The 12,359-nt window shown below is 36.0% G+C and overlaps 1 protein-coding gene across 1 annotated transcript; it reads left to right on the forward strand.

Annotated features, from left to right (window-relative positions):
• The first annotated feature begins 1,523 nt into the window (after positions 1-1,523).
• Positions 1,524-7,932, forward strand: LOC137721778 (MACPF domain-containing protein At4g24290-like). Its single transcript, XM_068460797.1, has 7 exons — positions 1,524-2,000; positions 4,261-4,499; positions 5,014-5,212; positions 5,295-5,372; positions 5,458-5,641; positions 5,802-5,968; positions 6,975-7,932. Exons 1-7 carry the CDS (start codon positions 1,728-1,730, stop codon positions 7,677-7,679), a joined length of 1,845 nt encoding a protein of 614 aa, XP_068316898.1. The 5' UTR covers positions 1,524-1,727; the 3' UTR covers positions 7,680-7,932.
• Positions 7,933-12,359: the final 4,427 nt, after the last annotated feature.

The raw sequence follows: 12,359 nt of genomic DNA on the forward strand, positions 1-12,359 counted from the left end.
TCGCTGACCAACACGTGCAATGATGCAAATACAAACAAAAGCAAGTTAAGAAATTAGGCATGGAGGTTTGACTTGGGAAGCCACAGGCTGCCAGCTTTCCTCCCAAGTCAATATTCAAGGATTCAACTGTCAACACTTCACATTTTGTTTGAAAAGAAACCAACCACCCAAGAATTTATTGGCTTCCCATTTTTCGCAATTGGATAATGCAAGACAATATAAATTAAAAAAGAAAAATCAGCACGATCAATGCGAACTTTGAATAGAAAAATATCTTAAATAGGGTTACATACTATTAAGAAAAATTATAAAAATGGTCGCTTAATTAAAAAATAAAAAATGATTGCTACGTGAATGACATGATCTATATGGAACGTTACGCCAATATTGATAGTATAAACTTATAATCAATGACAAAATTGAATTAAAAGTTGTAAATTTTGTTAATCGTGTAATTTTAAATAGTAGAGAAAATTGTGGGAACGGTCTCTTAATTTTAATGCAATTGAAAAGTTGGCTCCTCAACTAAAAACTTATGATCATTTGTTCTTTAACTTATCAAAACGTGCATCTATAGTCATTTTCATCAACTCCATCAGAACTTTCATTAAAATGAGTCACACGTCACACATGTGAGGCGAATCAAGGGACAAATATGAAAAATAAAATGAGAAAATTGTAGCGGTGGTCCCTCATCTTTAACTCAATTGGAGTAATTGTTCCTCAACTTTAATCCTTCAACTTTAACCAATTGTAGCAATGTTTCATCCGCTGTGACTCATTTTGATGAAAGTTCTGATAGAGTTGACGAAAAAGACCATAGCTGCATGTTTTGATGAGTTAATAGATCAATGGTCATGTTCTTTTAGGATTCGTTTGGAAGTGCTTTTAAAATAATTGAAAGTGCTTAAGAGAAAATGTTTTGGGTTCCAAAAACACTTGAAAGTGCTTCCAGGAAGCACTTCAAGTGCCTTTCTAGGATTTACTTAAGTTTTTACTAAGAATTGGTTCAAAAAACATTTTTACCGAAAGCACTTTTCGCCATTTTAAAAGCACTTAGTTGAAAGACCAACTCTCTAATTGTATTAAAACTAATGGATCATTACAACAATTTTCACTACCCTTTAAAACTACACGATTAACAAAATCGACAACTTTTAATTTAATTTCATCCTCAATATAAATTTATGATATCAGACGTTACGCTCCATATAGATCATGTTGTTCACGTAGTTTTCTTTTCTTTGAGCAAAAGGATTAATAATTGTCATGTAACTGTCCATTAATTATTATAATTTTCGACGTTACAAGCGGAATCTTCCACGTTCAAACCCTTAAGCCGATCCTTCCATATGCAGCCATTGCCGTTCTTACAAGGTCTATTTTTTTATGTTATTTAACTTAGCGTAAAGATAAAAAGACTGTATAAAAGGTGTACAAACAAACGGACAGCACACTTAGTTGACTTTTTAGAACCGTGGTTAAATTAAATTCTCGTACTTTGTCTATCGTTGAATCATTTGTTCTAGGTGGCGGTTCTATTCAAAGCTGGCTGACAAGTCTTTGAATTTGAAAGGTGCTTCTTGAATCAATCAGAATCAGAAGCACTTTTGCTGATTTGGGTTGATAGCAGCACATGGGTTGGTGCCATTTCTTGTGATTGTTTGAGAGAGAGAGAGAGAAAGATAGGGGAGAGAGAGACAAGAGAGGGAGAGAGAGAGAGAAGGATGAAGATGGAGGGTGCCCCCCAGAAGGCCATAGAGGTGAGGGCGTTGGAGGCACTTGGGCAGGGATTTGATTTGAGCAGCGATTTCAGGCTCAAGTTTGCGAAGGGGTTGAAGGGAGGTGATGGGAGGTTGGTGGTGCTGAACGAGGCTAGTAAGAGGGACATTGTGATTCCAAATGCTGGAGGAGTTGTCATTCCTGGAGTTCCTCAGGATATTAGTTGCGATAAAGGCGATCGAATTCGGTTCAAATCCGATGTTCTTGAATTAAATCAGGTGAAAATTTCTCAATCTTTGATTGTTTCCTTCTGAGATTTTGCAATTTTGTGTTTGGTTTATGGTACTTGTTGTGATTGAGAACTGCTTGATTGAGTTGATTAAACTACTTTCTCTTTTGGAATTCAGGTGCCTTAAGTGCTTAGATCGATTTTATTTAATTAATCAAGCTAATCAAGTTGATTAGTATTACTTTAGTTGAAAACCCAATAACATTTCTCGAAAAGTGCTTTTGGTCATTTAAAAGCACTTTCCAAACGAGCCCCTAGTTTCTAATTTACTGTGGCTAATACTTGGTTAAGAAGACCAGTAAGGATCAAAACACAGTCCAACGGGCAAATCGCAAAGCTTCTCTCTTCTTCTTCCTTAATTACACAACAAAACTCTAGAGTTAACTACATCTTCTACACTTGCAAGTATTTTCTTGTCTAAGAGTAACTAATCCTAACAAAAGCTAATCGCGACAACGAGAAGTAAACATAGAATTTTTACAAACAAGTACGAAACTGGAGGGGCCAGCTAGTTTACGCGTTATCGTGGAGTTTGTAATCTGACAATTGTAATTCTCTATTACTCAAATATCAAAGCCAAAACTGACCTACATAGTATTGGACCATAGGAGGGACTTGTGGAAAATTCACTTTGGCTGGACCCCTGAGTACGGCAGGGAAAACCAAGTAGTACTGCTAAGGTACAGCCACAGGTATGTGATGCTGAAAATTAGAAAGTGATGCACCGGGGCAATAAGAAAGCAAGATTCAGTAGATGATGTTTAATAGGCAACAGAATATGATTCAGGGACATTGATAGTGAACTAGACTCGGGAGGTGATGAAATTTGGAGCATGTTTGATTTGTAATTTCTTGACCCTTCCCTTCTCTATCGGCCATACCAGGCAACATCTACCTACACAAGCTCCATCAGGTGATAGGGAGGATCCCACAGAAGTACGAAATTTTGATTGGTCAAACAATCAGATTGGTTGTATTAAGTACAAAAGGATAAAGTTAAATGTAAATACAATGTTGAAACATAGCTATACCACAATGAAATAAGGTCTATTCTGTTTTTGTTGTAAGAGGTAGTTGACGTTTTGATTGGAGGTGTGATCCCTATTGTATTACATTCAGGATAAAAAATTTTGCTTGTCTCTGAAATAGTATGTGTTAGGGAAACTTCATATGCATGCATCTCACTCATGTGGTGGATTAGGTATTGGGGACCGGTTTTGAAGGATATGTTAATAAAGCAAACATGGCAAAAAATTAGGGTTCTGGAATTTCTAGACCAGCAACAATGCTTTGGAGATTTGGAGTTGTTTTGAGGGTTTGACCTTCTAGTTGGGATGAAAAGGATCTGGTTTGGGGTAGTAAATAGGTTAAAAAGTAATTGACTGTACGAAAATGGAGCAGCATGCATGTGAAATGTGGCAGATACAATGCTTTTGTGGAAAAGAACAAAGGAGGAAGACCCTAGGCATATGTGCCTTCAGTGAACCAAAACTTCTAATCCATTAATTGCGCTCGACCAATGTGAAAGATTTGATTACATAGGTACTTTACCTTTTCTTATGGGATTAAAACTGGAAATTCTACTTGGACTAAGGAATTTACTCGAAGGCTAGTATAATATCCCAGCATCCTGATATCCCAACATCCTCACTAGCCCGAGACCAATTGGTCATGGGTGGAGAAGCTCAAACGCTAAGCTTAGAATTCCTGATGTAGGATTCTATACTTTCAACAGAATCCACTATACTATCAAGTTAATACAGATGAAATACTATGTTTAAGAGAAACAGTTGAATACTCTGTTGTACTATGGTCGAAGTTCTTGTAGAAGTTAGATTAACAACAAAAATGGAAAATATAGAGAAAAAATGATGGTACCAAGTTTTGGGTGCTATTGTTTCGCAATACAACATTTTGATCCCCTGTTGCCCTTCCATTTTCAGGAAGTCCTGCATTCAGTTCTTTTGTCAATGGTGTTATTTACGTTTAACTGCAGTGTGTTAGTTATTTTAAAACACTATAGATTTCTTATAGCTGACTGTCTATATAGTTTTTGGTTGGAACATGTATTGCTTCTCCATTGGTAGTCTTTTCGTTCTCCTTCTCTCCTCTTTCCTGTTTATGGAATTATGACAAACTATATTTTGAATGTTAATTATATGTACTGATTGGTACTTTTTACATGGAAAGAAACATATATTTAAGCCTTAAAACTTATTCCGTTAGTTTTGGTTATAATGTTCTTGCAGATGTCGGAGCTACTTAATCAGAAATCTTCTGTGCAAGGGAAAATTCCGTCAGGCTATCTTAATGCCATTTTCGATTTAACTGGAGACTGGCTTCAAGATGCTGCAGAAACCAAATCTCTTTCTTTCGATGGTTTCTTCATTTCATTATACTATCTGCACCTAACAGCATCTCCGTTAATATTGCATAACAAAGTACAGAAATCTGTTCCATCTCGTTGGGATCCAGCCGCATTATCTAGGTACATATTTCAAAATTGATCTAAAAATTGTCTTTACTCCTTTGCACAAATTGGAAGCCTTTTCATCTAAAGAAAGTGCATAACCCTGGAAAACAATACATACTTTAAGGATCTGTTAGGAAAATCTCTACATTGTTTCAGTACGATTTTAACAGATAAACCACTCTGTGTTATGGTTGGAACTTTTGGATTGTATGTTTTTTTTACTTATTTATCAGGGTGTCTTGCCATAACACGATGCTTGTTTATGTTTCTTATTTCCCGCTTGGTGCTGACCCCTGTCAATACTGATGCTTATTTATCTGTAGAAAATGAGGTCATTCTAAAGGTTAAGTTGCAGTTAATCGATAGCACCTTTGTGCTATTGTCTTAGTTGTACATACTGCATTTGTATTCTATACCATTGTATTTGAGTTCTAATTTCTTATGCTAGAATAATGATCTTGGAAGCAGAATGTTGCGATGATGATAATAGTTGTGGTGTGATTTTGGTACTGATAAGTTTCAAATGCAGGTTCATCCGTTCATACGGGACACATATAATAATAGGAATGGCCGTTGGAGGTCAAGATTTAGTTTGTGTCAAGCAGAAATATTCCTCACCGGTTCCCACAGCCGATGTCAGAAGACGCCTGGAGGATCTTGGGGATTTCCTATTTTCAGGCGGAAGCCCTTCTTTACTACGGGGAAAAACAAGAGATGGACGACATAAAGTAAGCTGCTAAATTTGTTATTCAATGTTTTATAACTTTTTTTCTACATGTAGATATTTGATGAAGGCAACCATTTCTGTAGGTTCCAGATGTATTCGATCCTATTTTGCAGACAAACACTATGCAGTTAACCACTTTTCCCGAAACATCAAGCAAGGATGTAAGCAAAAAGATCAAGGACTTTAGTCTGGACAATAACAATCCTAGGCTGTGATTAACTTTTCCTCTTTTTTTAACTTGAACAGGGTCTTACTATGATTTTCTCAAAACGAGGAGGGGATGTGTTCTCGAATGGTCATTCCAATTGGCTCCAGTCAGTGCTTACTGAACCAGAAGCTATCAGCTTTAAGTTTGTACCTATTACTTCTCTTCTTACTGGGATTCCAGGAAGTGGCTATCTTAGTCATGCAATCAACTTGTATCTACGTTGTAAGTTATCCACTGCCCAACCAATGGACTGATGTTCATAAGTTTTACTATTAGGGTTCATATTAATTGCACAGCATGTACCCTACAATGATATCAACACATCTTTCTTGAGCTTCTTTACCTCAAATGGGCATTTAATGATCCATAATCCTCATCTCAGACAAGCCTGCTCCAGAGGATTTACAACATTTCTTGGAGTTCCAAGTTCCTAGGCAATGGGCACCTATGTTCTGTGAGATGCCTCTATCGCTTCAACGTAAAAAGGCCACCTGTCCTACCTTGCAATTCAGTTTAATGGGTCCTAAGATCTATGTTAACTCTACACAGGTGCCTGAATCTCTCTCTCTCTCTCTACATGCACATACACATACACAAGAGTTTGGAAATTGATAGATTTTGAAACTTTGACTATTAAACTTGAAGCAGAAGAAATCGAAATGATTCAACTACTCTTTGGTTCTAATAGAATAGGAATCATGGCCTGCAGTTACAACACGTCTTGTAATTAATAATCTGACTCCATTTTGAATAAGCTTTGAAGTAAAATCCAATTCTGAATTGAATTAAAATAACTAACAGATAAACCACGGCCCATATTTACTGGATCAGAAAGGTTTCTTGCTTAGTTTGCAAGCAACATCTTTTCTGTAGATGTGACGTCATTATGTCTAATTTTCAATAGCATACCAAACTTTTGCCTTATTAGTTACCAAAGTTGATACAAGGATAGCTGCATCTTCACCAAATCTTATCCATCTTAGATGGATTCCGTGCCTTATAAGCCAGGGTTATCGTACGTATGCATATGCATGTTTTACAATTCTACCTCCTCCATAGAATACTTTTCATGCCTTGTCACCCAAAACTGGACTGTGGAGAGATCAAGGCTGGCATGTACCGGCTATATTTAAATATGCAATATCAGTTGGAGATAAACGGAAAGTAATTACAGATGCTGAATGGCAGTGTTCCCTTTTGAAAGTTACACGCATATTTGATATAGTTTCAATGTCTGTCTGTTCAGTATGCCTAGAGTCGCACCTCAGTCTGACATCTTAAATTCCAATGGGATCTCTTGGGCTTTCTTTAGCAGATTTGGTTTTGTCCCACAAAAAAGCACTCTTGCTTAAACATGCACTAAACAGAGATGATTAAACAAATCTGAATGAAGTCATACCGTTGTTTTGTTTGTCAACTTCAAATGAAATCTGCAGTTACGTTACTGCATTGGCTCTATGTACTGTAATAGCTCAAGCACAAACAGTTTGGTCTTGATTATATATGCCTTTTATTCAATTGATTTTCATTCCCCATCTAATTTCTATCTATTCAGGTTTCAACCAATCAAAAGCCAGTTGTTGGCCTACGCCTGTACTTAGAAGGGAAAAGACGAAATCGGCTAGCCCTACATGTACAACATCTCTCGAGCCTTCCAAATACGATGGATCTTTCAGTGGCTAACACCAGCACAAGGCCAAGCTGGTGGCGGGGTTCTGATGACTCTGAGTTGAGCAACCAGTTCTTAGAGCCAATTAATTGGAAGAGATATTCGAAAATTTGTTCTTCTGTAGTCAAGCATGACCCCAACTGGTTGAAGGGAGATTCAGATGGCGTGTACATTGTAACTGGTGCACAGCTCCTTAGCAAAGGGAAATGGCCCAAGACAGTACTTCACCTTCGTCTGCATTTTTCCCACGTGCCCAATTGTGGAATCCGGAAGACTGAGTGGGCTGCGGTACCAGAGGCTTCTCACAAATCAAGTTTCCTTACGAATCTGAGTACAACGTTCACCTTCACTCAGCGGACAGTAACTGATCAGCAAAAACAGGATCCAGCTGCACTTAATTCGGGTGTATATCCAGACGGACCACCCATGCTAAATCACTCATCAAAGCTTCTTAAATACGTGGAAACAGCAGAGGTTGTCCGTGGCCCGCATGATGCTCCGGGGCATTGGTTAGTAACAGCTGCTAAACTAGTAAAAGAGGGAGGTAAAATTGGTTTACATGTAAAGTTTGCCTTGTTAGATTATTGGTGAAGTGCAGTTTTGTTTGTACATTTAGAGTGGAAAGAATAGTAGTCATTCTTTGTTTTTTTTTTTTTTTTTTTTTTTTTTTTTTTTTTTTTTTGTTTTTTTTCATTTCAAGGTTTTTGTATTTAATAAATATTATAAGGGTGTATATGTAATAATATTGTGCATAGGGGGGAGTTGTTAGAGTAAAATTATATGTAAGGACTAAGGACTGAATGTCTTAGCTCAGTTCTAATACATACCAATTTGGATTACCCAATTGCTGCTTGGTAAAAGAGGTCTTTGGTTATTTGATTTATTTATCATTTGTTTTGTGTCTATATTCAAATTGGTGAGAAAGAATCCAACATTAGTGGTAGGTGTTAAAAAATGAGCACAAGTGTAGGAGTATTTTGGTCAGGTGTTTGAGTTCCAATTGGTTTAGAGAAGTATTGAAAGGTTTGGATGTCTTAGTTTATATACGATCGGAAGTGGGAATTAATGCTAAAATTCCTCACTTATATTAGGATTAGGAGACAATGTTGGTTTCCTAGAGGGATTATAATAGGAGAATCAAGGGAATTGTTTGTCTATATAAATAGTGGTCACTACTCTCAGAGAAAAAAAAAAAAGGCGCTCATTATTGGACGAGAGCCCTGTTGTTTGGTTGAGCATTGTGTATCTGGCGGAGAGGAGAAGTTTTCTATTGAAGTTGATAAAGACTATCTTCTTCATTTCTTAAAGGATCAGATTATTTCTTACATAAGAGACCCTGCATGAGCTTATAAGTAGTTGAGTAACTTCTCATATTGCTAATTGGTTTTATGGTAGAACCTCAACTTTTTTCATAGTATTATAGCAAGTTGCTCCGCGTGTAGCTATTGTCGCGCTCCACATCACCCGATTTGCTAATTGATTTTATAATGAAACCCCAATTTCATCACAAATGAGAAATGAACATGCACACCCTTTTTTTCCTTATCCACTCCATCGTTTATTCTTTAAGTTCTCATTTGACTAGTTTTGTTGAAACTTCAACTTCTTCAAAAATGAAAAATAATACCTGCACGCCCCTTTTCTCTTTCCACATACCATTGATTATTTCTATAATTTCTCATTTAACTAATTCAATTCAAAGGCTAAAAGTAAACATAGATGCATGAGAAGAAAATGAGTCTCTGAAATTCACTTTCCTGCCCAAAACGACATAATTTCGAGATTCTATTTGATTGTGGTCATTCCTTAAGTAAAGATGTTTTGTTGGCTTTGCTTGTGCTTTTTACAAGCAACCACCATCCTAAACCATCTTGCTTTTGTGAGTGTTCATTTGCACACAAGTTTTGGCTTCATGCCTCCGGAACTGTCTTATTCCTCCGTCAGATCAACGAAACGTGACACTAGACTAATAATAATGGGATTAAAAGTGTTAAGTTCGTTTTATGACCTACGTAATCTATGATTACTGAGATTTCTTTCGTCATCTCTTATTGAATGATGAAATAGTAATTAGAAAAAACACTCTAAAACTATACAAAAGTACTTCAAGAACTGAGTTGATTTAGAGATGATGAAAGGAATCTCAGTTATCTTAGATTACATACAATAAGAGATTATGAAAGGAATTCAAGAACTCCTTATCTATTCAATTGTCAAGCTTAATTAATTGTTAATTAGGTTTAAAATTTCTTCACCCATTATCAATTCAATTGTGGTTTTTTTTTAATTATAAAATATTTTGTTTTTACAAATTAACGATAGATTATGTATACTAAATTTATTTAAATTGTGAGAAGTCATGTGGGTTTAAACTCAGGATGCAGTAGGTTAAAAATAAAGACCTTAACCACCAAGACAATTCATCACTTACTTTTCATCAAATATTAAGTTTGAAAGTATTTTATCTAGCGTAACACTGAGGAAGACCCTAACCCCCTTTCTCTCATATTTTCTCTATATCTTTAGCAACAAAAATGAAAACTAAAAAGAAACAAAAAAAAAAAAGGAAAAAGGGTTACGGCCCCTAAATTTATTTGGATTATTGATGTGGGCTTAATACCACTCTAAATAATTAAGAGCTTGTTTGCAATTATTTTTGTAAGAAATACTTTTATTCATAGACTTTTTTTACTAGAAGTGTTGTTATTATTCACACGTCAAAATTTTTATTGAAAATTCATATATGCTTAAGAAAAACACTTGAAGGTGATTAAGCACCTGCTTATTTCTCCACATCAGGCTCCTATTAAGGTAGCAGCAGGAGCGTATGAATATTCGAATGAGGTGATGCAATAATCAAAAAGCCTTGAAGGGAAGTGGAGGGCTGCGTGAAATAATTGGGGTTTCTCCAAAAGTGTGAAAGTGAATTCTACCCATAATTGCTTGTCTTGTCAGCGGTCACCAGTGAATAATAATGGTACGTATGTAAAAACGCATGCATGTATGCATGCATGCTTCAACATGCTTGTGGCCCATGCTCGCGTAAATTACAAGTTTTGCAAATAGATGAATGGTTGGGATAGCACTGCTACACATCTGCCTTGACCAATCAACAAAGTGAAGATCCATTTTTAACTAGAGATTTCAAATATTATTTTAGCATATCAAAGGCTTGAATGGATTGAAAATGACGCATATTGGCTCAAGTACGAAACTTCAATCCCATTTTTCACAGATATCTTGTCGATATTCCAACCTTTAATCACATGCATATTTGTATTTAGTTAGAGTTGAACCTGAGGAAGTCATGGATGCAACTCAAGCAGTTTCTTCTACTCAGTTAGAGATCTTATATTCTTAGGATGATAGAACCCTCATATTCAGAATGTATTCTCTGCGAGTAGGGAACCCTTGTATATATAGAAGCAATGGTCGCCAACCTCCATCTATCGTGGAGGGTTGATTACTCATCCGTTGCTCTAAGTCCCAGTCGTGGTTTAGTGGTTGTGGAACGTGCTTTTGAACAACAGTTGGAACTATATTCCTCAGTTATAGGAGCTAGTATTACACGTACTAAATTCTTAATTAATTTGTTTAAGCAACCTATTATTTCACCTTTATCATAATTAGTTTAGTCCACATAGGATTCGTTCAGTCGAGGTTTGATCTTTGTCTTTTCCTTGGTTGCTAATGGCTGTGACGGCAATTGTTACGATGAGGAGTAGTTAGGGTTCCTACGATTTGGGGCTTGTCATCAACGCTCAAAATATTAAGAGCTATTCGTGACAGTTGTAAGAAACAGTATTGTTCATTAAGTCACCTCCAACTATGCAGAGCTAATAAAAGCACTGGGCACAATTTTAGTCCTAAAAAATATTAATTTTTATTTTAATGAATGGTAGCGAGCTAATTTTTCTAGTTTCCAGCCAAGAAGGGCTAAATATTAGCCTCTCCATATCTTTGTTATTTTTTAGTATGACCAAGTACCTCTTTACCATGACATCAAGTGGTGGGCTTCACGAAAAAGAAATGCCCAATTGCACGAGGACTGGCACTTGGACATTTCTTTTTGCTCTCAAAATACGCCCATTTGCAATGTACCATTTGGTTGGAAACTGTTTTGTTTTTTAGAGCTAATATTGACCAAATTTTTTTGATAAGAGATGACCTAATAGTTTTTATTAGAATCGCTTTTGTTAAATGCATGTTAATTTTTTTGTTAAAAATTCAAATGCTTATGAAAAAGCATTTAGAAGTGCTTAAGTACCCAATGCTTCTCCATACAACAGTTATGACCTATAAACACTTGAGTTTTTCTGCTAAACGTAATATCCACCAACATTTTTAGACTTTGATGGAGCAGTGCTTAATAATAGGAGGGGGCATGGACATTGTAGAATGATGTGGTGTACTAAAAAAGCCTTGAACCCTGAAGGCTGCGTGAAACAAATCGATCGGTTGCTCCCAGAGTATGAAAGTGAATTCTACCGCCCATAATTGCTTGTCTGGTCAGCCGTCGCACGCACTCACCAGTGAATAACGGTACGTATGAAAAACGCATGCAGGCATGCATGCATGCTTCAACATGCTTGAGGTTGATTCCCATGCGGGCGTAAATTACAAGTTTTGTATGCAGATGAATGGTTCGGGTAGCACTGCAGTAAAGGTAACATCATTTGTTAACAAGAGATTTCAAATTGAATAATTATTAGCACATCAAAGGCAATCCTGTGCTGTGCATAGATATTGTAACTACATATATCATATAGGAAAATTTTATTTGAATCCATGTAACCTCTTTTTACACCCAACTTACTCTCTTCACTCATATTGTTTTTTATTAAAGAATTAATCTCTCTTTAAACCCAAATTTATTACTTAAACTCCCCTCTCAAATCCAATTCAAAATGTTAAGTTATCTTTACACTCATTCCCTTTATAAAATTAACATCTATAATTGAATTTTTTTTTTTTTTTTAAAGAGGTGTCATTGCCCCACCCCCTCTTTCCACTAGCATTTCCATGGCTACTTTTTTTTTTCTTTCTACTACCAAACTCAGACATTTGCCTTTTTTTCTTTCTACTGATGTGCATAAGCAACAAATCAAACAATTCATCCCCTTGTATTTATCAACAAGCAAGTAACTTTATAATCTAAGAACAATTGGTAAGAAGTTTTTCAACAATTGGTAAGAAGTTTTTCCTTAGAATTTTCCAATTGTAGAAAGTTTAACAAACAATTCTGGAATGATGAAAAAAATGAAACCCAAA

This window comes from Pyrus communis, chromosome 17, assembly GCF_963583255.1.
Source record: "Pyrus communis chromosome 17, drPyrComm1.1, whole genome shotgun sequence".
NCBI lineage: Eukaryota > Viridiplantae > Streptophyta > Magnoliopsida > Rosales > Rosaceae > Pyrus > Pyrus communis.